Source organism: Dendrobates tinctorius, unplaced genomic scaffold (genome assembly GCF_039654945.1).
Source record: "Dendrobates tinctorius isolate UK_male_01 unplaced genomic scaffold, ASM3965494v1 ptg000223l, whole genome shotgun sequence".
In the NCBI taxonomy this organism is placed as follows: domain Eukaryota; kingdom Metazoa; phylum Chordata; class Amphibia; order Anura; family Dendrobatidae; genus Dendrobates; species Dendrobates tinctorius.
The window spans coordinates 9,528,997-9,554,137 of NW_027361890.1; the positions used below are offsets into that span (position 1 = coordinate 9,528,997).

Below are 25,141 nucleotides of genomic sequence, written 5' to 3' on the forward strand. Positions count from 1 at the left end.
TTAGGGGGTGCCCAGTTGAAGTGGAGATGGCGGTTCCCCATGTCGCAACTTCCCCAGTCCCTCGGGTACTGGTCCGAAGTTGAGACCCCCCCCTCCTTCCCCAACCCCCTTCAGGGTCTGGGTTGAGGTTGAGGCAAGGATGAAGACCCCCTGACGGTGACAGACGCACCCTCCCTAATCCCCCGCAGGGGGCATTAGGTTGAGACGCCGCAGGTAGGGTCGGAGTACAGACAGCATTCTGCACCAGGGACCCCAGCCCAGCTGTGGGATCCTGCTGGGGCCGGGGGAGGGTGCAGGCAGACGTGGCACAGCAGAGACAGGGCTTTCTGCTCCTCTGCAGCAGCAGTGGCTCCATGGTGCTCCAGGGACCCCCCACACAGGTACCGCTAGCCCTGCTGCCCCCACCGCTAGCCAGTCGCCCATTCCGGGGGGTCCGGTGCAAATCCGACCCCCCCCCCCCTCCCGGACTACCGCGCCGCTCTGGAGCCCTCCTGGGCATCAGGCCTCTAATCTAGACCGCGGCTTCGGCCTAGCCGAAGCCGCCGCCTTTTCCCCACCCCCCGGATGACTAAAATGACACGCTGGAGTGTCATAGAAGGGGCGGATTGAGGCAGAAAGAGCGCGTTTTTACAAGCCCAGCGTGCCCTTTTCAGCTCTCCGCCCTCTCCTCAGAGTCCCGGTGGCCATTTTTTTTGGATGAGATCCAGGAGAGGAGCATCACAGCGGTCTCCGGGGGGCACAGAACTAGGATCTGTCGGCGCTGGACCTAGGGGCACACCGGTGGGGTAAGCTCACAGCTGGGTTTTCATTACTCAGCTGTGAATCCATACTTCCTAGAAGGCTCTCTGTGGGTTCCCTCTGCGTAGCCACCCCTGTACGATCCCTGATAGCCAGCCTCTGTGCACTATGCCGAGCTCAAGGAAGAGAACCAGGCAGGAATGTTTCTATGCATTCTGCACAGCCTGCAAAGCCACACTCCCTAGTGGTAGCACGTATCCGCACTGCCGGGACTGCATCCAGAACTCTGGGTCAGAACCCCAGGGAGTCCCTACTGACGCTTCAGTGTCACAGGCCACGCCGGAATGGGCAACTCAGATGTCACAGTCTATGACACAGTCCATAGACAACCTAACTGCCGCATTGCTGCAAGCTCTGCAGAGTCGGGCCCCGGCTATGGACGTTACACAGCAAACGGACAGCTTGTCTCAGGAACATGCTGCTTCCGACTCTCACAGACGTAAGCGGACCCACAGGTCTCGATCACCTGAGTCAGCCTATAGCACAAGGTCCCCCCCCCCCCCCCAGGGAGAGACAGCGTCATTCCAGGTCTCCTAGGCAGTCCCCTGTCACAGACTGCAGTTTACCACAGAGATCCCCCACCACAGAAGACCCCTGCCCCAGGTCGCCCTCCAGGGATCACCTTAGTGAGGCACAGGATTCGGAGGGCATCTGTGACTCCGACTCAGATAACGAAACGGAGAGGTCCGTGGTACCTTCTCCCCCTAGCAATACAGCGCTAGTTGAGGACATAATCTCTGCAATTCATCGGGTGCTAAAAATTCCAGAGTCGGCCCCGGAAGTCCCAGAACATAGGATTTGCTTCGAAAGTGTTCAGAAACCACCTAAGGTCTTCCCTAATCACCATGAGTTTGAGGAAATACTTACCAAACAGTTTGCGCAGCCTGAGAAAAAATTTGCTAATCGCAAATATTTGGAAGCGACGTACCCCTTCCCACAGACAGACACCAAACAATGGACAGATCCACCTGAAGTGGACCCCCCGGTTTCTAGGCTAGCAGCGCAGACCTTACTCTCTCTGCCAGATAGCCCAACCCTCAGGGACGCAGCAGACCGGCAAGTAGAACGCATGGCTCGTTCTATTTTCGAAGCGGCAGGCGCCTCTCTGGGCCCTGCGTTTGCTTCAGTTTGGGCGGCCAAGGCCATCCTGGCTTGGGCCAAAAAACTACAGGAGGGTCTTCAAGCTTCAAATCCCGAGCTCTCGGACCAAGCGGTCCAGATAGCAGTGGTAGCAGACTACATGCTTCATGCAGCCCTGGATTCCGCAAGAGGTGTAGCGGGAATAGCATCAAACGCCATCACGATCCAACGCATCCTCTGGCTGCGAGAATGGAAAGCGGATGCGGCCTCAAAGAAGTCCCTCACGCGACTTCCGTATCTTACTGGAAGACTTTTCGGCGAAAAGCTGGACACAATGATAGCCAATGCCACTGGGGGTAAGAGTACCTCTCTCCCTCAACTAAAACCGAAACGCACGTTTAAACGAAGAAACCAGACGCGATTCCGATCCTTTCGGAATTCCTCGGGCTGGTCCGTCTCGCGCCCAGCGCAAAACCGTAACCGCTCTCCACGCAGGGACAACCCACGGACGCAGCAGCGACCGGACAGGTCTTGCCAGTTGAAAGCAGGCCAAGCGAAACCCAAGGGAGGAAAACCTCAGAACTTCGCTTCATCATGACTCACAAACTCCGGAAGACACCCCACCAGTAGGCGGCCGACTTTTACTCTTCCAGCAAGTCTGGCTGCCTATTACAGAAGACAGGTGGGTCAGGGAAATAGTGTCTTCCGGATACAAGATAGAGTTCACTTCCGCTCCACCGAACCGGTTCTTCCTTTCTATTCCTCCAACACCACCAGACAAGGCTCGTGCTTTCCACCAAGCGGTCTCCTCTCTCCTTCAAGCAGGAGTTGTGGTGCCGGTTCCCGCGATCGAGAGATTCCGAGGGTTCTACTCAAATCTGTTCGTAGTCCCCAAGAAAGGAGGCAGCGTCCGACCCATACTGGACCTAAAACAGCTCAACAATTACGTACGGGTCCGTCACTTCCGCATGGAGTCCCTCCGGTCCATCATTGCATCCATGGTATCAGGGAGAATGCCTTGCCTCCATAGACATACAGGATGCGTATCTGCACATACCAATTGCCCCCGCCCACCAAAGGTTTCTCAGGTTCGCGGTCAACCAAAGCCACTACCAGTTTGTCGCCCTTCCGTTCGGACTCGCCACGGCTCCAAGAACGTTCACCAAAGTCATGGCGGCCACCATGGACGTTCTGCACTCAAGAGGCATTCTAGTCATCCCGTACCTGACGACCTCCTCATCAAATCTCCCACTTTCAAAGATTGCGATGTCAGTGTCTCAATCACAATAGACACACTGAGTCGCCTGGGATGGCTAGTCAACCTACAGAAATCGTCGACTATCCCAAGTCAGACTCTAACATTCCTGGGAATGTTATTCGACACCTCCAGGGGCCTGGTGCTCCTTCCCAAGGACAAGACACTGGCCATCCGTCTGGGAGTTCGTACACTCCTTCGCAGTCCTCCTCGATCTCTCCGGTTTGCCATGAGAGTCCTCGGCCGGATGGCAGCAGCAATAGAGGCAGTGCCATTTGCCCAGTTTCACCTCAGGGTCCTTCAACTAGCCATACTCGGCTCTTGGGACAGGAATCCCTTCTCCCTCGACAGGGAGTTCAGGTTGACGTCGTCAACCAGGAGGTCCCTGCATTGGTGGATCAAACCAACCTCGCTTACACGAGGGAAGCCCTTTCTCTCAGGACAATGGAAGATCCTGACTACCGATGCAAGCCTGACAGGCTGGGGGGCGGTGCACCTACATCACAGGGCACAAGGCAAGTGGTCACCGAGGGAAGTGATATTGCCCATCAATATTCTGGAAATCAGGGCCATCCTCTTGGCACTGAGAGCCTGTCATCACTTGCTTGCAGCCTCGCACATACGGATACAGTCGGACAATGCCACGGCTGTGGCAAACGTGAACCACCAAGGCGGGACCCGCAGCGCCCAGGAGATGAGAGAAGTGGCGCATATCCTCCGCTGGGCGGAAGACACGAGGTCGGTACTTTCTGCGGTCCACATTCCGGGTGTAGAAAACAGGAAAGCCGACTTCCTCAGCAGGCAAGGAATGGACTCGGGGGGGAGTGGTCTCTCCATCCCGAGATTTTTTACCAGATCTGTCAACGCTGGGGAACCCCGGAGGTGGACCTAATGGCATCCCATCTCAATACCAAGGTCCCCAATTTCATGCCCAGGACACACGACCCGCGGTCGCTCGGAGCGGATGCCCTGGTCCAGGACTGGTCCCAGTTCCGACTCCTGTACATTTTTCCACCCCTCCCCCTAATCTCCAGGGTCGTGAGGAAGATCAAGCAAGAGGGAGTTCCAACCATCCTCATCGCTCCAGACTGGCCCAGACGTACATGGTACGCCGACATCGTTCAACTTACAGCAGACGTCCCCTGGCGTCTACCCGACCGTCACGACCTTCTGTCTCAAGGTCCGTTCTTCCATCAGAATTCAGGGGCTCTCAATTTGACGGCATGGCCCTTGAAACCTGGATTCTAACCCAGGCAGGTTTTTCACCGGCAGTCATTGCGACTATGATCAGGGCAAGGAAGCCTGCCTCCGCCAAGATCTATTATCGTACCTGGAGAACTTTCTTTTCTTGGTGCGAATCTCATGGACAAGTCCCACTCCCTTATTCCCTCCCGAAGGTACTAGGTTTTCTTCAATCGGGTCTAGACGCCAAGCTATCCTTAGGCTCGCTTAAGAGTCAGGTGTCGGCGCTTTCAGTCCTTTTTCAAAAGCGCATTGCTACTAAACCGCAAGTAAGGACTTTCATCCAGGGAGTTTCCCGATTGGTTCCTCCCTACAAACGTCCACTGGATACATGGGACCTCAATCTGGTCCTGACAGCTTTGCATGCTCCACCCTTCGAACCTCTTAGAGGAGTTCCACTCTCCATTCTGTCTCAGAAAGTGGTTTTTCTAGTGGCGATCACCTCGTTACGCAGAGTGTCGGAATTGTCAGCACTTTCCTGCAGACGGCCTTTCCTAGCCTTTCACCAGGACAAGGTGGTTCTCCACACGGTACCATCCTTCCTTCCGAAGGTTGTGTCCAACTTTCACCTCAATGAGGAGATTTCACTGCCATCCCTTTGCCCGGTTCCGGTTCATGGAGTGGAGAAGGCTCTGCATACGCTTGACCTCGTCAGAGCATTGCGGATTTACGTGTCCAGGACTGCACCTTTCCGGAAGTCTGATTCCCTCTTCATTCTTCCAGAAGGTAGTCGCAAGGGACTGCCGGCTTCCAAGGCTACCCTTGCCAGGTGGATCAAGTCCACCATACATGAGGCCTACCGACTTAACAGTTCCCCTCTTCCGGCCGGTATCACGGCACACTCTACACGGGCAGTAGGGGCCTCCTGGGCCATTTGGCACAACAAGTGTATAAGGCGGCCACCTGGACTAGCCTACACACGTTTACGAAACACTACAGTGTTCATACCCAGTCCTCAGCGGATGCGAGCCTGGGTAGTCTGGTTCTGCAGGCGGCAGTGCCCCAAATTTAGGGACCTGCTAGCACAATATTCGTCCATTGCTTCCCACCCAGGGACTGCTTTGGGACGTCCCATGGTTCTGTGTCCCCCAATGAGGCGACAGAGTAAAGGAGATTTTTGTGTACTCACCGTAAAATCTTTCTCTTAGCCTCTAATTGGGGGACACAGCTCCCACCCTTATGGGCCGTTGTTTACGGTTGAGTTCTCATATTGTTCTTTGAGCTCGTACATAGTAGCCTTCTTACAGGCATGGTTATGTTATTTGGTTATGTTCCTCCTAATGCTTTTGCACAAAACTGGAGAAGGCTGACGCCGTCCAGGGGTGTATACTGCAGAGGAGGAGCCAAAGTTAATCTTTTTCAGATTATGTATAGTGTCGCCTCCTAGTGGACAGCAGCATAACACCCATGGTTCTGTGTCCCCCAATTAGAGGCTAAGAGAAAGAGATTTTACGGTGAGTACACAAAAATCTCCTTTTCTCTCTGAAGAGGCAATTTGCATATTAAAGCTTACTTAAAAATTTCGGTGCTAGTTATTAATCTGATTTGGGGTAGTGCATTCCAGAAAACTGGTGCAGCATGAGAAAAGTCTTGGAGATGAAAATTGACGAATTGGATTATTGAGGATGTTAGTCAAGAGGGGAACCGATCAGTAGAGTTACAGTAGTCCAGACAAGAATGAATAAAAGCAACAGTTAGCGTGTTTGAAGTTTATAAGGTGAAAAAAGGTCGGACTCTGGAAATTTTATTTACTTATTTTTTTAAAGATGGAGGTAACATTAATTGAACGATTGGATATAAGGAATAAAGGAAAGTTGTGTGTCAAATACGACCCAAAGACAGCAAGTGTGCCACTTTGGGAGTAAAATGCTGGCTGACTTTATGGCAAGCTTTACATTTTTAGGGAAAAAAAAAAAAATGTTCTTTAACATGTTGCCTTTTTTTTTTTTTCGCTTCACCCCCATCTACAAAATTGTCCTCTTATCAGTATGTAGCCGTTTTAATAGAGGAAGCATTTATACGTTTCCCACATGTATAAAATATGGTTAACCCTTTTAACCCCTCTCTAACCTATGACGTACTATCCCGTCCAGGTGCCCTGGGCCTGTCTGACCCTGGACGGGATAGTAAGTCATAGCGATCGTCTGCGCTCACGGGGGGGGGGGGGGGATCGTGGCCAGGTATCGGCTGATTCTCATAGATGACACCCGGCACTTTAACCCCAGCACACTGCGATCAAATATGATCGCAGTGTTCCAGTGGCATACAGAAGCATCACGCAGGGCTCCCTGCGTGCTCCCCTCAGAACAACGCGATGTGATTGCGTTGTTTGGCGTGTCTCCATGGAAACCCCTGGTTCCAAGATGGCCGCGGGGTCCTTCTGGGTACTGCAGTGAGGTGGCTTGTCAGTGCCTGCTGAGAGCAGGCATCGGCAAGCCTCATTCACTGCCTGTCAGATCGCTGATCTGACACAGTGCTGTGTGAAGTGTCAGATCAGTGATCTGACATGATATAATGATGTCCCATCCTGGGACAATGTAATACAGTAAAAAAAAAATGAAAAATAAAATGAAAAAATATTTTTTAAATTCCTAAATAAAGGAAAAAATATTTCCCCAATAAATACATTTCTTTATGTAAATACAAAATGTGTACTTTTATTTTTTTTTTATCGCCGCGTCCTTAACGACCCGAATTATAAAACTGTCACACTAGTTAACCCCTTTAGTAAACCCCATAAAAAAAATAAAAACAAGGCAAACATACCGCTGAACAAAAAGTGGAATAACACGCAATCAAAAACTGATATAAATAAATGTGATACCGCTGAAAACATCATCTTGTCACGCAAAAAAATGAGCCGCCATATAGCGTCATCAGTGAAAAAATAAGTTATAGCTCTCAGAATAAAGCAATGCAAAAATAATTTTTTTACATAAAATAGTTTTTATTGTATTAAAGCCGCAAAAAACATTAAAAAATGATGAGGTATCGCTGTAATCGTTCTGACCCGAAGAATAAAATTGCTTTGTCAAGTTTGCCACACGCAGAACGGTATAAACGACCCACCCCCCCCCAAAAAAGAAATTTGTGTGTTTTTTTTTTTTTTTTTTTTTAAACATTCCCAAAATTCCAGTGAAGCACCTGAAGGGTTAATAAACTTCTTGAATGTAGTTTTGAGCACCTTGAGTTGGTGCAGTTTTTAGAATGGTGTCACTTTTGGGTATTTTCTATCATATAGACCCCTCAAAGTGACTTCAAATGTGATGTGGTCCCTAAAAAAAAAAAAAAAAAGTGTTGTAAAAATGTGAAATCGCTGGTCAACTTTTAACCCTTAACTTCCTAACAAAAAAAATTTGGTTCCAAAATTGAGCTGATGTAAAGGAGGCACGTGGGAAATGTTATTTATTAACTAAAGTTTGAAAATTGCGAAATTTTCGCCAACTTTCCGTTTTTTTTCCCCCACAAATAAACGCAAGTCATATCAATGAAATTTTACCAATATCATGAAGTACAATATATCACGAGAAAACAATGTCAGAATCACTGGGATCCATGGAAGCGTTCCAGAGTTATTACCTCATAAAGGGACAGTGGTCTGAATTGTAAAAATTGGCCCGGTCATGAACGTGCAAACCACCCTTGGGGGTAAAGGGGCTAATGCATTTAAATCAATTATGCGTAAGGTACTTATTTTTTTTTTTTCCCCCTCCCTCTAGGATGCCGAAAATTGGTGTGATCTTTCCACTTTTGATTTGACTGATGAATCTGCAGTTACTGACGTTGGCAGTCCTAACTCTGCCACTACTGCCAAACACCTGGCAACCAATATAACTGAATATCGCCTTGATGGACATACCTTGTCTGACCTGAGCAAGGGTAGCAAAGGGGAATTAATTCCTATATCTCCACGTCCACAAACTGGATTTGGGACACCACCGTCCCTGCTGAAGCATCACAAGAAGAGGAAGATCACCTTGTCACCTGTCACAGAAAGCGTGGCGAACAGCAGTGCCTCCACTACAGATACAAATAGTATGACGCCCAAAAGCACTCCTGTTAAATCACTACCCTTCTCTCCATCACAGGTATGACGTCTTACAGGGCACATGGATACTAAAATGAACTCCATTAGGCTTACACAAAGATTACTGTTTAAGCATGGGTGTAGGAAAATCGGCAACTAATTGGCAAATCCAAGTTCACTTAGGGGTGCAATTTGAGTCAAAACCCAGGAGTTAAACACAAATTCATTTTTTTTTTTTTTTTTTTTTTTTAAATCAGATAAATTTTTATTAACGAAATTCAAACCGAGTCCAGACATTACAATGTCCAACAAGGTCACGTATTTTCAATTACAGCGCATCCCCCCCCCCCCCCCCATCAACAAATACTCAGAAGTACACCCTCCTTTTGGGATCATCGTCTCTCCACCCACGGTGTCCACAAAGCATTGAATGTTTTTTCCCTTTTTTTTTTTTTTTGCATAAATACCTTTTTTCCATATTTACAATAAAGTCTGTCAAAAATTTCTTGTAGCGTTGGCGGTTCTTCATTTATCCAGTGCCTAGCTATTAATTTATGAGCAATGTATAACAACCTCGCTATCGCTAATTTGAACTGATTTTGAATCTGAATCTCCTCCACATAACCCAAAATACAGACCACAGGATCTCTCTCAATTCTACAGTCATACACTCCCTCTATAGTATTAATAACCGCTGTCCAGTCTGAAGCACTGCTACCACATATGTAAGATCCCGGCCTCATCAGCAATGAGGGCATCCAGTAGTCTGTCTCAGACTGAGATCACACAAGTGAGAAACTCGGACGAGTCTCGCATCTTAATACCTGGCACTACCGCCGGCACTCGGGAGTGGAGCGTGCGGCTGCCACACCGAAGCGGTGCCCTCTGTCTCTCTCCATCCCCTCAGCTGTTAGCCCTGAGCTGCTAGATAATCCATGGGCTCTGGAGTGCCAGCCCCCATCATCTTTGGGCCTTTGTAATATTTCCAGTATAATCCTCAGTTGTTTTTTTTCCCCCACACAAGATCCCTAAATATAGAATTGATTGTACGGAACCACCGTTTAGGTAACCATATGGGTGCATTGTGTAGCACGTACACTATTGTTCAAAAGTTGGGGGTCACCCAGACAATTGTGTTTTCCATGAAAACTCATACTTTTAATAATCAAATGAGTTGCCAAATGAATTTAAAATCTAGTCCAGACATTGACAAGGTTTGAAAAAAGATTATTTGTAATAATTTTCTCCAAACTTTGCTTTCGTCAAATAATGCTCCCTTTGCAGCAATTACAGCATTGCAGACCTTCGGCATTCTAGCAGTTAATTTGCTGAGGTAATCTGGAGAAATTTCACCCCATGCTTCCAGAAGCTCCTCCCACAAGTTGGTTTGGCTTGATGGGCTCTTTTTGCGTACCATACGGTCAAGCTGCTCCCACAACAGCTCAATAGGGTTGAGATCTGGTGACTGCGCTCGCCACTCCATTACAGATTACCAGCTGCCTGCTTCTTCCCTAAATAGTTCTTACATATTTTGGAGGTGTGCTTTGGGTCATTGTCCTGTTGTAGGATGAAATTGGCTCCAATCAAGCGCTGTCCACAGGGTGTGGCATGGTGTTGCAAAATGGAGTGATAGCCTTCCTTAGTCAAAATCCCTTTTACCTTGTGCAAATCTCCCACTTTACCAGCACCAGAGCAACCCCAGACCATCCCATTACCTCCACCATGCTTGACAGATGGCGTAAGGCACTCTTCCAGCATCTTTTTAGTTGTTCTGCATCTCACAAATGTTCTGTGTGATCCCAACACCTCAAACTTAGATTAGTCTGTCCATAACAATTTTTACCAATCTTCCTCTGTCCAATATCTGCATTCTTGTGCCCATATTAATCTTTTCCTTTTATTAGCCAGTCTCAGATATGGCTTTTTCTTTGTCACTCTGCCCTGAAGGCCAGCATCCCAGATTCGCCTCTTCACTGTAGACATTGACACTGGCATTTTGCGTGTACTATTTAAAGGGAATCTGTCACCCCTTTTTTGAGATATCATATAATATCATTCAATTGTGTGTCACATAAGGATTCTCTTAGTACTTTTGCTTCCCCCTGACCCCCCGCACCTTTCATGCATAAATACCTTTTTTATATCGGTTCAGATGTATGTAAACTGCCGCTGGGCGGGGCTTATTCAACTGCTTTCCCCCCCTCCTGTCTTGCTCTACGCATTTCTTCTTGTGTAGAGCAAGACAGGGAGGAGCAGTTGAATGAGCCCCGCCCATCGGACCGGACAGCGGCGGTTTACATACATCTGAACCGATATAAAAATATAAAAAAGGTATTTTATGCATGAAAGGTGCGGGGTCAGGGGGAAGCAAAAAGTACTAAGAGAATCCTTATGTGACACACAATTGAATGATATCATTATGATATCATTATGATATCTCAAAAAAGGAGTGACAGATTCCCTTTAATGAAGCTGCCAGTTGGAGGACCTGTGAGGCATCGATTTCTCAAACTACAGACTAATGTACTAGTCTTGTTGTGCAGTGTGGCCTCCCACTTCTCTTTCTACTCTGGTTAGAGCCTGTTTGTGCTCTCCTCTGAAGGGAATATTACACACCGTTGTAGGAAATCTTCAGTTTCTTGGCAATTTCTCGCATGGAATAGCCGCCTTCTGTAAGGACAAGAATAGACTGTCGAGTTTCACATGAAAGTTCTTTTTTTTCTGGCCATTTTGAGAGTTTAATGGAACCAACAAATGTAATGCTCCAGATTCTAAACTAGCTCAAAGGAAGGTCCGGTTTATAGCTTCTCTGATCATCCAAACTGTTTTCAGCTGTGGTAATATACTTGCACAAGGGTATTCTAACCATCCATTAGCCTTCTTACACAGCAAACAAAGTACCATAAAAACACTGGAGTGATGGTTGTTGGAAACGGGCCTCTATACATCTATGAACATATTGCATGACAAACCAGACGTTTGCAGCTAGAATAGTCATTTACCACATTAACAATGTATAGTGTATTTCTGAATCATTTGTTAGCTTCATTGGAAAAAACTGCTTTTCTTTCAAAAATAAGGACATTTCTAAGTGACTCTGAACTTTTAAACGGTAGTGTAGAACACCTGGGGCCTCAGCACCATTTTAATAAGATTTCTCCTTCCTACTACTGATAGATGTAATCTACTCCACGCCCCCACTTTGCTTCTGAACTTACCCAGTAGCAGCATCAGATTCAGGTCTTATATAGCTTGAGAGCGGGAGCGATGTCTGAATGCCCGGGAACTTGAATTGCCGCACACCAACCTACTACCATCCCTGTCTATCCTAAGGTCTTCACCATTGCTGTAGACCTATTCGGCATAAATCCGGATTGATCAGGGTGGACAAGATCTTGCACTACACTCGTTAATCGGTTGGACAGAATTTTTACATCCGCCGTCAACAGCAAAATGGGCCTGTAGGACGCTGCCAACCTCGGGTCTCTACCTTCCTTAGGGATGACCACTACCACAGCCTCCCTCATGGACAACGGCAGTGCACCACACTCCAAAACTTCCTCGAAGACCGCCTAGATTCTAGGTGCAACCATCTCAGCCAACTGTTTATAGATCTCACCCGTGAGTCCCTCTGGTCCCGGAGCCCTATTATTTGTCATAGACATTATGGCTGTTTCAATCTCCTCCTGTATTACAGGTTATTCCAGTCTCCTCCTGTCACTCTCTGCAATCCTAGGAAGTCCCGCCGCCCCAAGAAACCCTTCCATCTCTGCTGATTAGGCTCCTAACTCAGAGGAATATAGCTGCTCATAAAATTGTCTAAAATCATCCCGTATATCCACCACCTCCATCCCCTCTTCAGTCTTCAGCTTTGTATACAAATGACTCCCAATATGTTTTTCCCCTCTAAACTAGAGTGGGTAACTCTATACCTAGCAAACTCACAAACATCTCAAAACCGTGAATTGCTTTCAGTTCCTCCATATCTCCGCTTATGTGCCATCATATACAGTCCCTCCATAGTCCATAATAACTAGAACGCAGGAAAAAAGACTCTCTATAACAGCACCATCCATCTTTCCTCCTGCACAAGTATACGGCCTGCCAAGTTTCTCAGCGCCTCTTCTCACTTCTCCCTTCCTTTACTAGCTCTGATCCTTTTCTCGATCAAGTCCAGCCACTTGATGGCCTCCTCCGGAGTTGGAGAAAATTGATCAGATCCCAGGGCCACAACCCTGAGCTTAGGAGGATTCAAAGTAGAGTACCCCAGTTCCATAACTCTCAACCTTTTCTTCACCCCACCATACCGCATTCTTTGCCTCTGCACCTCAGCCTAGTAGTCGGGGTATATGGACACTGTTTGGCCGTTAATACTCATATCCTTAGCTGTTCTTACCTTATGTAGGATAATGTCTCTATCCCTATAGTTCAGGATCCTGGCCACGATGGTACGGGGGGAGGAAGGGGCTTCGTGGGAATGCGGTGTGCCCTCTCCACTGCAAACAGCTTGGTCAAAATGTTAGCGCCAAATTTATTGTGGAGCCAGTCCCCAACAAATGCTGTAGGATCAGTCCCTTTTGCGTTTTCAGCGGTGCACACCAACCGCACATTATTCCGCCTAGAGCGATTTTCTAGAACATCATTTTTATCAGCCAGAATGGCACACAGCTTGTAGGCATTGAGTGTGGGACTTATGCAGCTTAGAAAGTTGGTCCACTGTTCTCACTTTCTTCCACCACCCCCACTCTGGTATCAGCCTTGTTAATGGCTGCCTTCATATTGATCATTTCCTCCTTTATACTGTCCACTCTTTGTAAGGGTAGTTAGTGCAGTTTTGCAAAATTTAACCAGATCATATGTCTCATTGTGGGCTCCCTTACTACGGGCTCCTCAGAAGTCTCCTGCATCACACTTTACTGCTCCTGCCTTCTCTCCTCTCCCTCTGGCCCCTCCTGTGCTGCATACTCCTCCAGATCTTCTACATCCAGTTTCTCCCTGGTCTCCTCCTCTCCCTCTTCGGCCATCTCCTGTGCTGCTCCGTCCACCCACGCAAATCTTTCAAGTTTAGCAGCAATTTCAAGCTGCTTTATGTATGCTGCATTAGCTTCACCGGATTTCTCCACTGCCTCCACACTGTCGGCACCATCATGGACCTGGCTCCCTGCTCCCGCGTACCTCTGCCTTTTTCTCAACATTGCCGCAGTCCTCAGTTGCACACTACGTCAGGGCCGGTTCCTGCGATCTTCTGCCACCGGTAAAGGGTGGTACGGTACTCTGGAGGCACTTTTAACCGGATAAAATCAGGATTACAGCGGAGGAGTCCTGAAAGCAGTCTGCTCACGTGGAGTGCTAGGCCATGCCCCCCCCCCTGTATAAATTAATAGTTTTTAGTACGCTTTTGCCCAAGTAAAGCTAAATTTCCAAAGTGTATGTGGTGGTATGTTTGCATGTATGACAGTGTTAATGACAATATAACCATAGACCTTAATGGGCCAGTCTGTAAGGCTATGTGCACACACTGCGGAATCGCCTACGGGTTTTTCCCCGCGGAACCGCAGGTAAAGTGACCTGCGGTTTTGCTCTGCGGTTTCACACCTCTACTATGTTAAAGGTGTGAAACCGCAGTGGAATCCGCAGAAACAATTGACTTGCGGTTTATAGACCGCAGCGTGAGCACTGCGGTTTTGAAAACCCATAGGGTTACATGGTACTGTACCATGTCTGCGGAACTGCTGCGGTTCCGCAGGGCCAAAACCGCAGCGTGTGCACATAGGCTCAGCCAGGGAAAACCCTTAGGCTAATTGTCACACTAACCATATATATGCATTTGACTGTGAAATGCATTGTATACCTGCAAGTATCTGCATTGTTTTTCCCTAGTACGCCTACTAATTAAGCTATTCCAATTCTTTTCTTCCTATGTTCTATAGTTCTTAAATTTTTTGTCGAAGCACGATGCTTTGGAGCTGGAAAACCCATCTCTAACCTCTACACCTGTCTGTAGCCAAAAAGTAGTTGTAACCACACCTCTCCATCGAGACAAAACGCCCCTGCCACAGAAGAACTCTGCGTAAGTTTTACACATTGTGTTCACTTCATTCTCCTTTCTACACATCACGGAGTTTGTTTTTTTTTCTTCCGAGATTATAGACTTCATGCTACGACTACAAATAAGGTTTCACTTTCAATGATATCAAGTTATGCTCAACTTTAACCTCTATCCCATCTCATCATGTACTATTGCATCCATAGAGCAGATGCAGTTATGTTATAAAATAAGCACATGCCTCTAATAGCAGCCGTCAGAGCTAGCTCTAGTTGCTGCTGTTTAAGCACTTAATTGTCACTGTCAATCACTGATGACAGCACTTGAATTACACGACATCGCCCTCCTATGAAGTGATCAGGAAGTTCTAATAGGCGGCAGTGACTGCCAATGGCTTGCTAAATGTCCCCCATCACTGACATCTTGGTCTTCGTGAAAAATGAGCTTTATAAGAGACCCTGACTTTTACTATATACTGAAGTATGCTCTAAGAATCCCTTATGTTAATTTCAAAAAGTGTAGGAAAACAAAAAAAAAAAGGGGGGGGATTTTTGGTACTTGCCGTAAAATCTTTCTTGGAGCCTTCTTTGGGGGGGACACAGGTAACCATGCGTGAATGCTGCTGTCGCTAGGTGGCTGACACTAGGCAAAAAAAAAAAACTATAATGGCTCCTCAGCAATATACACCCACCGACTGGCACAAAACACATCAGTTAGTGTTAAAGCAGTAGAAGCAACCAAAACTCAACATATGTACCAACCCATCAAAAGAAAAGGTGCGTAGGCCCAATATAGGTACAAACAAAGAGGGTGCTGTGTCCCCCCTAATGAAGGCTTCAAGAAAGATTTTACGGTGAGTTCCAAAAGTCCCTCTCTATCGCTTCATTGGGGGACACAAGTAACCATGGGACGTCCCAAAGCAGTCCCAAGGGTGAGAAACAGGAAACGAAAATCAAATGGACTCCGCCTGCAGCACCTTCCTTCCCAGACATGCATCAGATGAGGCATGGGTATGAACCCTGTAAAACCTTGCAAAGGTGTGCACAGATGCCGAGGTCGCAAAGCAGAGGCCTGGTGACGAACTGCCCTAGAGGAAAGGAATGAGTCCTGACTACCGGAGGAGAATGTTTTTCCTGAACGTGTTATGCCTCCAGTATTGCCGAATGACAACGGGTGATGGTGGACTTGGAAGCTGGAAGCCCTTTACAACGACCTTCAGATATGACCTTGAGCAGTCCTTGAGAGGTAGACTCTGATAGCTCTGCCCAGATTCAACTTGTGGAGGGACTTCTCAAGGGGATGGACTGGAGAGGGACCGAGCAGGAAGGACAAGTTCTTCATTAATGTGAAATTAAGCCATCACCTTAGGCAGGAAGGAACGTGCCGCTAACTCGGACTTTCTTGATGGACGTAATAGCAGCTAAAATGGCAACCTTTCATGACAGGAGAGAAGACTGATTGTCCTGAATGGGTTCAAAGGGAGGGCGCTGAAGTGCGCCGAGAACAAGGTTAAGATCCCGTGGATCTATCGTAGGACAATAAGGAGGTGCCAAGTTAGTGATTTCTTGAAGGAAAGTCTTTACCTGGGGGCGAGAGGCCAGATTTCGTTGGAAGAGAATCGATAGTGTGGAGACTACCTTTAAGGGTACGGAGTGCGGAGCCAGAGTCAAGACCTTTATTGGAGAAACCCCAGGATGGAAGTAAGGGAAAACAACATGGTGACCGAATTGGCTTTCCAGTTTCTGTGATAAATACGCGAAGATTCTAGTTTTCTCGCATTAATCATGGTCTGAATGACCAGATGGGCAAACCGGCCGCCTTCAGAACTGCGGCCTCAACGGCCATGCCATTAAACTCAGAGACCGTTAACTCTGGTGGAGGCCTTGTGAGAGCAGATCTGGACCGTCTGGAAGCCTCTAGGGGGCGTCCCTGAGCATGTTTAACTAACTCTGAGTGCCAGGCCTTTCTGGGCCAGTCCGGAGCTCTCGAAATTACTGGTATCCCTTACCCCTTTATCTTTTTTACGAGTCTTGGAATCAAGGGGAGAGGAGGAAAAAGATAAGGCAGCTGGAATTGGGACCACGGGATTACTAGCACATCGTAACCGATGACTAGAGGATCTAGGAACCTGTGCTACTAACTGAGGCACTTTGTGGATCATCCGAGACGCCTTCAGGTCGACGTCCGGGGTGCCCCATTTTTGACACATCTGCTCAAAGATGGTGGTGTTGAGTGACCACTCGCCTGATGCAAGACCCTGAAGACTCAAAATCAGCTGCCCAATTGTCAACACCCGGTATGTGCACAGCTGGTATCGCGGGTTAGTGACGCTCCGCCCAAATTAGAATTTTTTTTTTTTTTTTTTTTTTTAAATTCGTTTATTGAACCTCAGGACACACACAATGTACAACATACATAATGGCTTATAATAACAAGCATTATACATAGCACACATGTTTCCGTCCATTGTAAAATACAATGCAAAGAGATTGCATACTCTTATAGATAAACAAGGCTATATGTACATATCCTTCCAAACATACATAAAGGATAATTGGCGCTACATTTTCCAGCATGTATATCAATCCAATTTCACAAGTCTTGTCATATCATTCAGAAATAAGGTCTAACTAAAATTCCTAAACTACAACTACCACTACATCAACTAGTATCTACTATTTCCGCAGCCTGGTCTCCTATATCGTATATGTCGCATATGGTGTCTCAGGCTTGCAAAGTAAGATGAGAGGAGTTCCACCTCTCCCAAATCTTTTCAAATTTACCCGGGCATCCCCTACTTTGGTATAATGTGCGCTCATATGGAATAATCGAATTTACCAACTCGATCCAAAATCTAAGGGAAGGACATGAACCCCCCCCCATCCACCGCAGTGCCAGCTCCTTCCGTGCCATAAACAGTGCTTCAAGCAGGAAGACCCCAGTATAGCGATCCCAAATCTCCTCCCATACCCCAAACAAGCAGACCAATGGCTCTAGAGGGACAGGGGTTCATACCAGGGATGTCAGTAGTGTAGTCACCCCTCTCCAGTAATGTAGGATAGTAGGACATTGCCACACCATATGAATAAAATCCGCATCTGGCAAGTGACATCACAAACATTCTGATGATTGAAGCCGACCCATCCTAAAAAGTCGCATCGGAGTCAAATGTGATTGATTTATTATATATAATTGTATCATTCTGTTATTAATAGATGGTGATACTCCAATCGGAGATTCCAGAATCCCCTCCCATTCCTCTCTTTGTGCATTAGGGATGAGTCGTTCCCACCTCCTCTTAATAGAGCTTATGGACGATTCTGCCCCTACTGACAGCATGTATGTATACAAAGAGGCTATGAGACCCTGGGGACCCTGCGAAATAAGGATTCCTATCAGAGGTAAAGATGAAATAGTACGGCCCACACCCCTACCCCTCATATGTGATTGAAGAGCCGGTCTCAGCTGCAGATAGCGAAAAAATTGAGATCTCGGAATATCATGTGTGACCTGTAATTGTTCAAAAGACTTTAAGATCCCTTGGTCATACAAGTCTTCCAATGAAGAGACGCCACACTGAATCCAAAAAATGGTGGATGGGTGATTCAACAACCCCGGAAAATAGTTGTTATTCCACAGGGGCATTTGAGCTATAAAATCTTTAAACCCAATTACATTCTTGATTTTTCTCCATATTAATCATGCCAGCCGGAGCAGGGGTAGCAGACGTGGGACATTAGTTTTCTCCAACTCAAGGAACCCTAATGGGCAATCCGCTTGTGCAGCGTGAAGTAAGTGACTTTCAGAATTGGGGAGGCAATTACCCGACATCCATTTACTTAAAGCTTTAGCCTGCCCAGCTAAGTAGTATAGGAAAAAATCTGGCAACGCCGCCCCACCTCCCTTCTTTGGTCTTTGTAAAGTGGACAATTTAAGTTTGGGCCTAGTTTTCCCCCATATAAAGGACGTGACCAGGGAATTGAGATTTACAAAAAAGGACCTGGCCACCGCTACTGCACTGTGCTGAAGGGAGTAGCTAAACTTAGGGAGTAATATCATTTTAACCCCTTCACGACCAATGACGCCACATAGGCGTCATGAAACCTGGTTCAAATCTGACCAGTGACGCCTATGTGGCGTCATGACTTCAAAGCCCCCCTGCGGGTCGGGTGACCGGGGTCACTGAAAGGTCACCCGACCCGCAGATACAGGGGGCTTTGTAATTCACCACAGGGGGTGTGCCTTCGCCCCCACGTGGCTACGATCGCTCTGATTGGCTGTTAAAAGTGAAACAGCCAATCAGAGCGATAGTAATATTTCATCAATGAAAATTGATGAAATATTACAATCCAGCCATGTCCGATGCTGCTGTAGCATCGGACATGGCTGGAGACACCGATTCCACCCCCCCCCCCCCCCACCGGCGATCGCCCCCCCGCAACTGAATGACAGCGGCGATCTGCCGCCGCTGTCATCATCTGCCCCCCTCCCATTCCCTCTGCTCCCCGCCAGCCTCCGATCCCCCCCTCACCCCCCCGGTACCTCCGGTGTCCCCCCGTCCCTCCCGGTGTCCCTCGGGTCCGGATGATAGGCGCCGCCATCTTTGAAAATGGCGGGCGCATGCGCAGTGCGCCCGCCCGAATCTGCCGGCTGCAGATTCCATTCTTTCATTTTGATCACTCTCACAGTGATCAAAATGAAAGAAAAAGTAAATAAACCCCCCGATTATCACCCCCATAGGTAGGCAGAACTAATAAAATAAAGATGATATTTTTTTTTTTTTTTTTTCCATTAGGGTTAGGGTTAGGGTTGAAAAGAGGGTTAGGGTTAGGGTTGAAAAGAGGGTTAGGGTTAGGGTTGAAAAGAGGGTTAGGGTTAGGGTTGAAAAGAGGGTTAGGGTTAGGGTTGAAAAGAGGGTTAGGGTTGAAAAGAGGGTTAGGGTTGAAAAGAGGGTTAGGGTTGAAAAGAGGGTTAGGGTTGAAAAGAGGGTTAGGGTTGGAAAGAGGGTTAGGGTTAGGATTGGAAAGAGGGTTAGGGTTGGAAAGAGGGTTAGGGTTGGAAAGAGGGTTAGGGTTGGAAAGAGGGTTAGGGTTGGAAAGGGGGTTAGGGTTGGAAAGAGGGTTAGGGTTGGAAAGAGGGTTAGGGTTGGAATTAGGGTTAGGGTTGGAATTAGGGTTAGGGCTGGAATTAGGGTTAGGCTTGTGGTTAGGGTTATGGCTACTGTTGGGATTAGGGTTCGGGGTCTGTTGGGGTTAGGGTTATGGTTAGGGTTGGAATTAGGGTTAGGGATGTGTTGGGGTTAGGGCTGTGGTTAGGGGTGTGTTGGGGTTAGGGCTGGAGTTAGAATTGAGGGGTTTCCACTGTTTAGGCACATCAGGGGGTCACCAAACGCGACATGGTACAACCATTGATTCCAGCCAATTTTGCGTTCAAAAAGTTAAACGGTGCTTCCTCCCTTCCAAGCCCCGACGTGTGCCCAAACAGTGGTTTACCCCAACATATGGGGTATCAGCGTACTCAGGAAAAATTGCACAACAACTTTGGGGGTCTAATTTCTCCTGGTACCCTTGGGAAAATAAAAATTTGGGGGCTAAAAAAATATTTTTGTGGAAAAAATTTTTTTTATAATTTTCACGTCTCTGCGTTATAAACTTCTGTGAAGCACTTGGGGGTCCAAAGTGCTCACCAGGCATCTAGATAAGTTCCTTAGGGGGTCTAGTTTCCAAAATGGGGTCACTTGTGGGGGGGTTCCACAGTTTAGGTACATCAGGGGTTCTGCAAATGTAACATGATGCCCGCAGACCATTCCATCAAAGTCAGCATTTCATAATGTCACTACTTCCCTTCCGAGCCCCGACGTGTACCCAAACAGTGGTCATCCCCCACATATGGGGTATCAGCGTACTCAGGACAAACTGGACAACAACTTTTGGGGTCCAATTTATCCTGCTACCCTTGTGAAAAAAAAAATTGCTAGCTAAAAATCATTTTTTTTGAGGAAAAAAAAAAATTTTTTATTTTCACGGCTCTGCGTTATAAACTTCTGTGAAGCACTTGGGGGTTCAAGGTGCTCACCACACATCTAGATAAGTTCCTTGGGGGGTCTAGTTTCCAAAATGGGGTCACTTGTGGGGGGTTCCACAGTTTAGGTACATCAGGGGTTCTGCAAATGTAACATGATGCCCGCAGACCATTCCATCAAAGTCAGCATTTCATAATGTCACTACTTCCCTTCCGAGCCCTGACGTGTACCCAAACAGTGGTCCCCACCCACATATGAGGTATCAGCGTACTCAGAACAAACTGGACAACAACTTTTGGGGCCAATTTATCCTGCTACCCCTGTGAAAAAAAAATTGCTGGCTAAAAATCATTTTTTTTTTTGTGGAAAAAAAAATATTTTTTATTTTCACGGCTCTGCGTTATAAACTTCTGTGAAGCGCTTGGGGGTTCAAGGTGCTCACCACACATCTAGATAAGTTCCTTGGGGGGTCTAGTCTCCAAAATTGGGTCACTTGTGGGGGGGTTCCACAGTTTAGGTACATCAGGGGCTCTGCAAATGTAACATGACACCCGCAGACCATTCCATCAAAGTCAGCATTTCAAAATGTCACTACTTCCCTTCCGAGCCCCAACGTGTGCCCAAACAGTGGTTCCCCCCCACATGTGGGGTACCAGCGTACTCAGGACAAACTGGACAACAAATTTTGGGGTCTAATTTATCCTGGTACCCTTGTGAAAATAAAAAATTGCGCACTAAAAAATAATTTTTTGAGGGGAAAAATTTTTTTTTTTATTTTCACGGCTCTGCGTCATAAACTTTTGTGAAGCACTTGAGGGTTCAAGGTGCTCACTACACATCTAGATAAGTTCCTTAGGGGGTCTAGTTTCCAAAATGGGGTCATTTGTGGGGGAGCTCCAATGTTTAGGCACACAGTGGCTCTCCAAACACAACATGGTGTCCGCTAACGATTGGAAGTAATTTTGCATTTTAAAAAGTCAAATGGCGCTCCTTCCCTTCTGAGCCCTGCCGTGTGCCCAAACAGTGGTTCCCCCCCACATATGGGGTACCAGCGTACTCAGGACAAACTGGACAACAAGATTTGTGGTCCAATTTCTCCTGTTAGCCTTGTGAAAATTAAAAATAGTGTGCTAAAAATCATTTTTGAGGAAAAAAAATTATTTTTTATTTTCACTGCTCTGTGTTATAAACTTTTGTGAAGCACTTGGGGGTTCAAAGTGCTCCCTACACATCTAGATAAGTTCCTTAGGGGGTCTAGTTTCCAAAATGGGGTCACTTGTGGGGGAGCTCCAATGTTTAGGTGCACAGGGGCTCTCCAAATGCGACATGGTGTCCGATAACGATTGGAGCTAATTTTCCATTCAAAAAGTCAAATGGTGCACCTTGCCTTCCGGGCCATGCCGTGCACCCAAACAGTGGTTTATGACCACATATGAGGTATCTGTGCACTCAGGAGAAATTGCTCAACAAATTTTAGGATCCATTTTATCCTGTTGCCCATGTGAAAATGAAAAAACTGAGGCTAAAAGAAAATTTTTGTGAAAAAAAAGTGTTTTGTTTTTTTTACAGATCAATTTGTGAAGTACCTGGGGGTTCAAAGTGATCACTATGCATCTAGATAAGTTCCTTGGGGGGTCTAGTTTCCAAAATGGGGTCACTTGTGGAGGAGCTCCAATGTTTATGCACACAGGGGCTCTCCAAACACGACATGGCAACCGCTAAATATTCCAGCATATTTTCCATTCAAAAAGTCAAAAGGGGCTCCTTCCCTTCTGAGCCGTGCCATGCACCCAAACAGTGGTTTATGACTACATATGAGGTATCGTTGTACTCCGGAGAAATTGCCCAACAAATTTTAGCATCCATTTTATCCTGTTTCCCATGTGAAAATGAAAAAATTGATGCTAAAAGAAAATTTTTGTTGGAAAAATTAAAATGTCCATTTTTTCTTTCCACATTGCTTTAGTTCCTGTGAAACACCTGAAGGGTTAATAATCTTCTTGAATGTAGTTTTGAGTAGCTTGAGGGGTGCAGTTTTTAGAATGGTGTAACTTTTGGGTATTTTCTGCCATATAGACCCCTCAAAGTGACTTCAAATGTGAGGTGGTCCCTAAAAAAATGGTTTTGTAAATTTTATTGTAAAAATGAGAAATCGCTGGTCAACTTTTAACCCTTATAACTTCCTAACAAAAAAATATTTTGTTTCCAAAATTGTGCTGATGTAAAGTAGACATATGGGAAATGTTATTTATTAACTATTTTGTGTCACATAACTCTCTGGTTTAACAGAATAAAAATTCAAAATTTGAAAATTGCAAAATTTTCTAAATTTTCACCAAATTTCTGATTTTTTGACAAATAAACGCAAAAATTATCAACCTAAATTTACCACTAACATGAAGCCCAATATGTCACGAAAAAACAATCTCAGAATCGCTAGGATCCATTGAAGCGTTCCTGAGTTATTACCTCATAAAGGGACACTGGTCAGAATTGCAAAAAATGGCCTGGTCATTAAGGTCAAAATAGGCTTGGTCATGAAGGGGTTAATCAGGTTAATGCATCCAGCCACAGATAATGGGAGCCTACTCCAGGATGCAAATTTAACTTTAACTAGTTCCAGCAATGGGTGGACATTAAGTTGTAGATCAAGCATACTATTGTGAGATATGTGGATGCCCAAATATTTAAAACTAGATACAGTAGACAGCGAGGAGAGAGCCACCAGCTGGGGCATGGGAAAGGGGTAACAGGGCAGACTTTTCCCAATTTATATGTAAACCTGAATATTTCCTGAATCTATCTATAAGGGATATCACCTGTGGCAAAGTTTCTTCCACATCTTTCAAGAATATCACCATGGGGGGCGTGGCTATGTAGCCGAGTAAGAAGGAAGCACACAGAGCTCATGAAAATCCTGCTTCCATCCTGCCTCTGTGGCCTCATAGTTGCAACACACCTGTCAGCATTCGTGACATCTGGATGCCGGGGACCCCGCTGGGAGACGTGAGGTAGCTCTGGTGAGCTGAAAGCCGGGGGGGCCGGAGCGGTCGGCAGGGCCTGCACGAGGCGGCAGCCATCTTAAGACGCGCGCTCTATCAGTAAGAGCTGCGGTGTCCAGCTTCCATTGCCACAGTGCTACCGGACCGTGACTCACATCCTGAGGACATAAGGGACTCGTGGGGAGTGCCCTGAAAAATTGGGCCCTGCGTTCCTCCCTTTCATTAATAGATTCACTGTGCCGCTGGCGCCACTTCTGTGGGGACTTCTGTACCCCCCCACTACTGCTGTCTCTGCGGGGGCTGTGATCTCTATCCCCCCCCTGGCTGTGACAAACTTTGCTGCTGCAGCACCAGACACTGCCCTTCCTGATTCATGTGACTCACCCTACGTAGGAGCTGCTTCTGAGGGATATCTCTTTTTACAAGTCCTGCTGTGCATATAATTGGGGGAAAGTCCCCAGAGCCTGCACCTCTGGTTGTTCTGTTGCGCTGCACTGTCACTGATTCAGTCGATCTAAAGGATCAACAGCAGCAGAAAAATTAAAAGAATATGCCAGACCCGACCCCTCTGAAGGTGTACGGGTTCCCAAAAATAACCCTTCACAAGCTCAGTGAAAAAGCCGTCCCCCTGGGGGCGAGGAGGAGAATGAGCAGGAAGAACTGACCCTCAAACATGCGTCTGAACAGCTAATGCAAGCCATCTCCTTAACTAGAACTTCTCTGACGGAGAAGATAGAAGACGTTTACACTGAGGTGGGGCGACTCCGACAGGACATGCAAGCTATGTGGGGACGCATTACTGAAGTGGAGACGAGAGTATCACAGGTAGAAGACCCCATCGCACCTATGGAGGTCAAGTTGACAAAAGTGGTAGGCTCTATGAATGCCTGGAAGCAAAAAGCGGACGATCTGGAGAGCAGGATGCGTCGAAATAACATCTGTGTCATTGGACTTCCGGAGCGTTCAGAGGGTCAACATCCTGAGCAATTTCTGGAAGGCTGGCTTAAGGCCTCTCTGGGGGATGAATTTTCTCCAGTATTCGCCGTCGAAAGAGCGCATAGGGTCCCTACAAAACCCCTTCCTCCAGGAGCCCCACCTAGACCCTTCATGGCACGTCTCTTCAACTGTAAAGACAGACACCATTCTGCGTCTCGCACGGCAAAAAAGCCCCATCAAATTTGATAATGCTGTGATTTCCATTTTCCCGGATTTTTCCATGGAACTTCAGAAGCAGCGGGCACAATTCATCGAAATTAAGAGGCGGCTCAGTGAGAGGAACATCGTGTATTCCATGATCTGCCCGGCTCCGGGTTGTACACGGGGGCTCATCTGTTTTTTACAGATCCAGCGGAAGCGACTGGCTGCGGTCCCATGGGGGATGGATCCCCTGCAAAGGAATCCTAATGTACTCACTGCCAATTTGAATCCTTCAATTAGAGGCCCAGTTGGGGCTTCCTCGGCGGGTATCCAGTTCAACAACAATACCGGACACTGAGTTCAGTGATGGTATCCGCTTATTCTTTTTTCAATAGGGGCGTGGGACTCTACTCCTATATTACTAGACTAATGTTTTGTTTTTTTCCTTTTAATAGTCTGTTTTAATCGTTTTTTAGGTAGTAGTCGCAGTCAGTGGCAACCCTGTCTTTTGTGTGATGCTTCCAATCTCTGC

General features: G+C 46.9%; 1 protein-coding gene across 2 annotated transcripts in view; it reads left to right on the forward strand.

Annotated features, from left to right (window-relative positions):
• MYBL2 (MYB proto-oncogene like 2) overlaps nt 1–25,141 on the forward strand; it is a 75,671-nt gene that overhangs the window by 25,036 nt on the left and 25,494 nt on the right. For both annotated transcript variants that reach the window (XM_073555329.1, XM_073555330.1), the window contains exons 8-9: nt 8,095–8,463; nt 14,333–14,472. In XM_073555329.1, the coding sequence (XP_073411430.1) occupies nt 8,095–8,463; nt 14,333–14,472 (509 nt within the window). The remainder of the gene's footprint in view (nt 1–8,094; nt 8,464–14,332; nt 14,473–25,141) is intronic.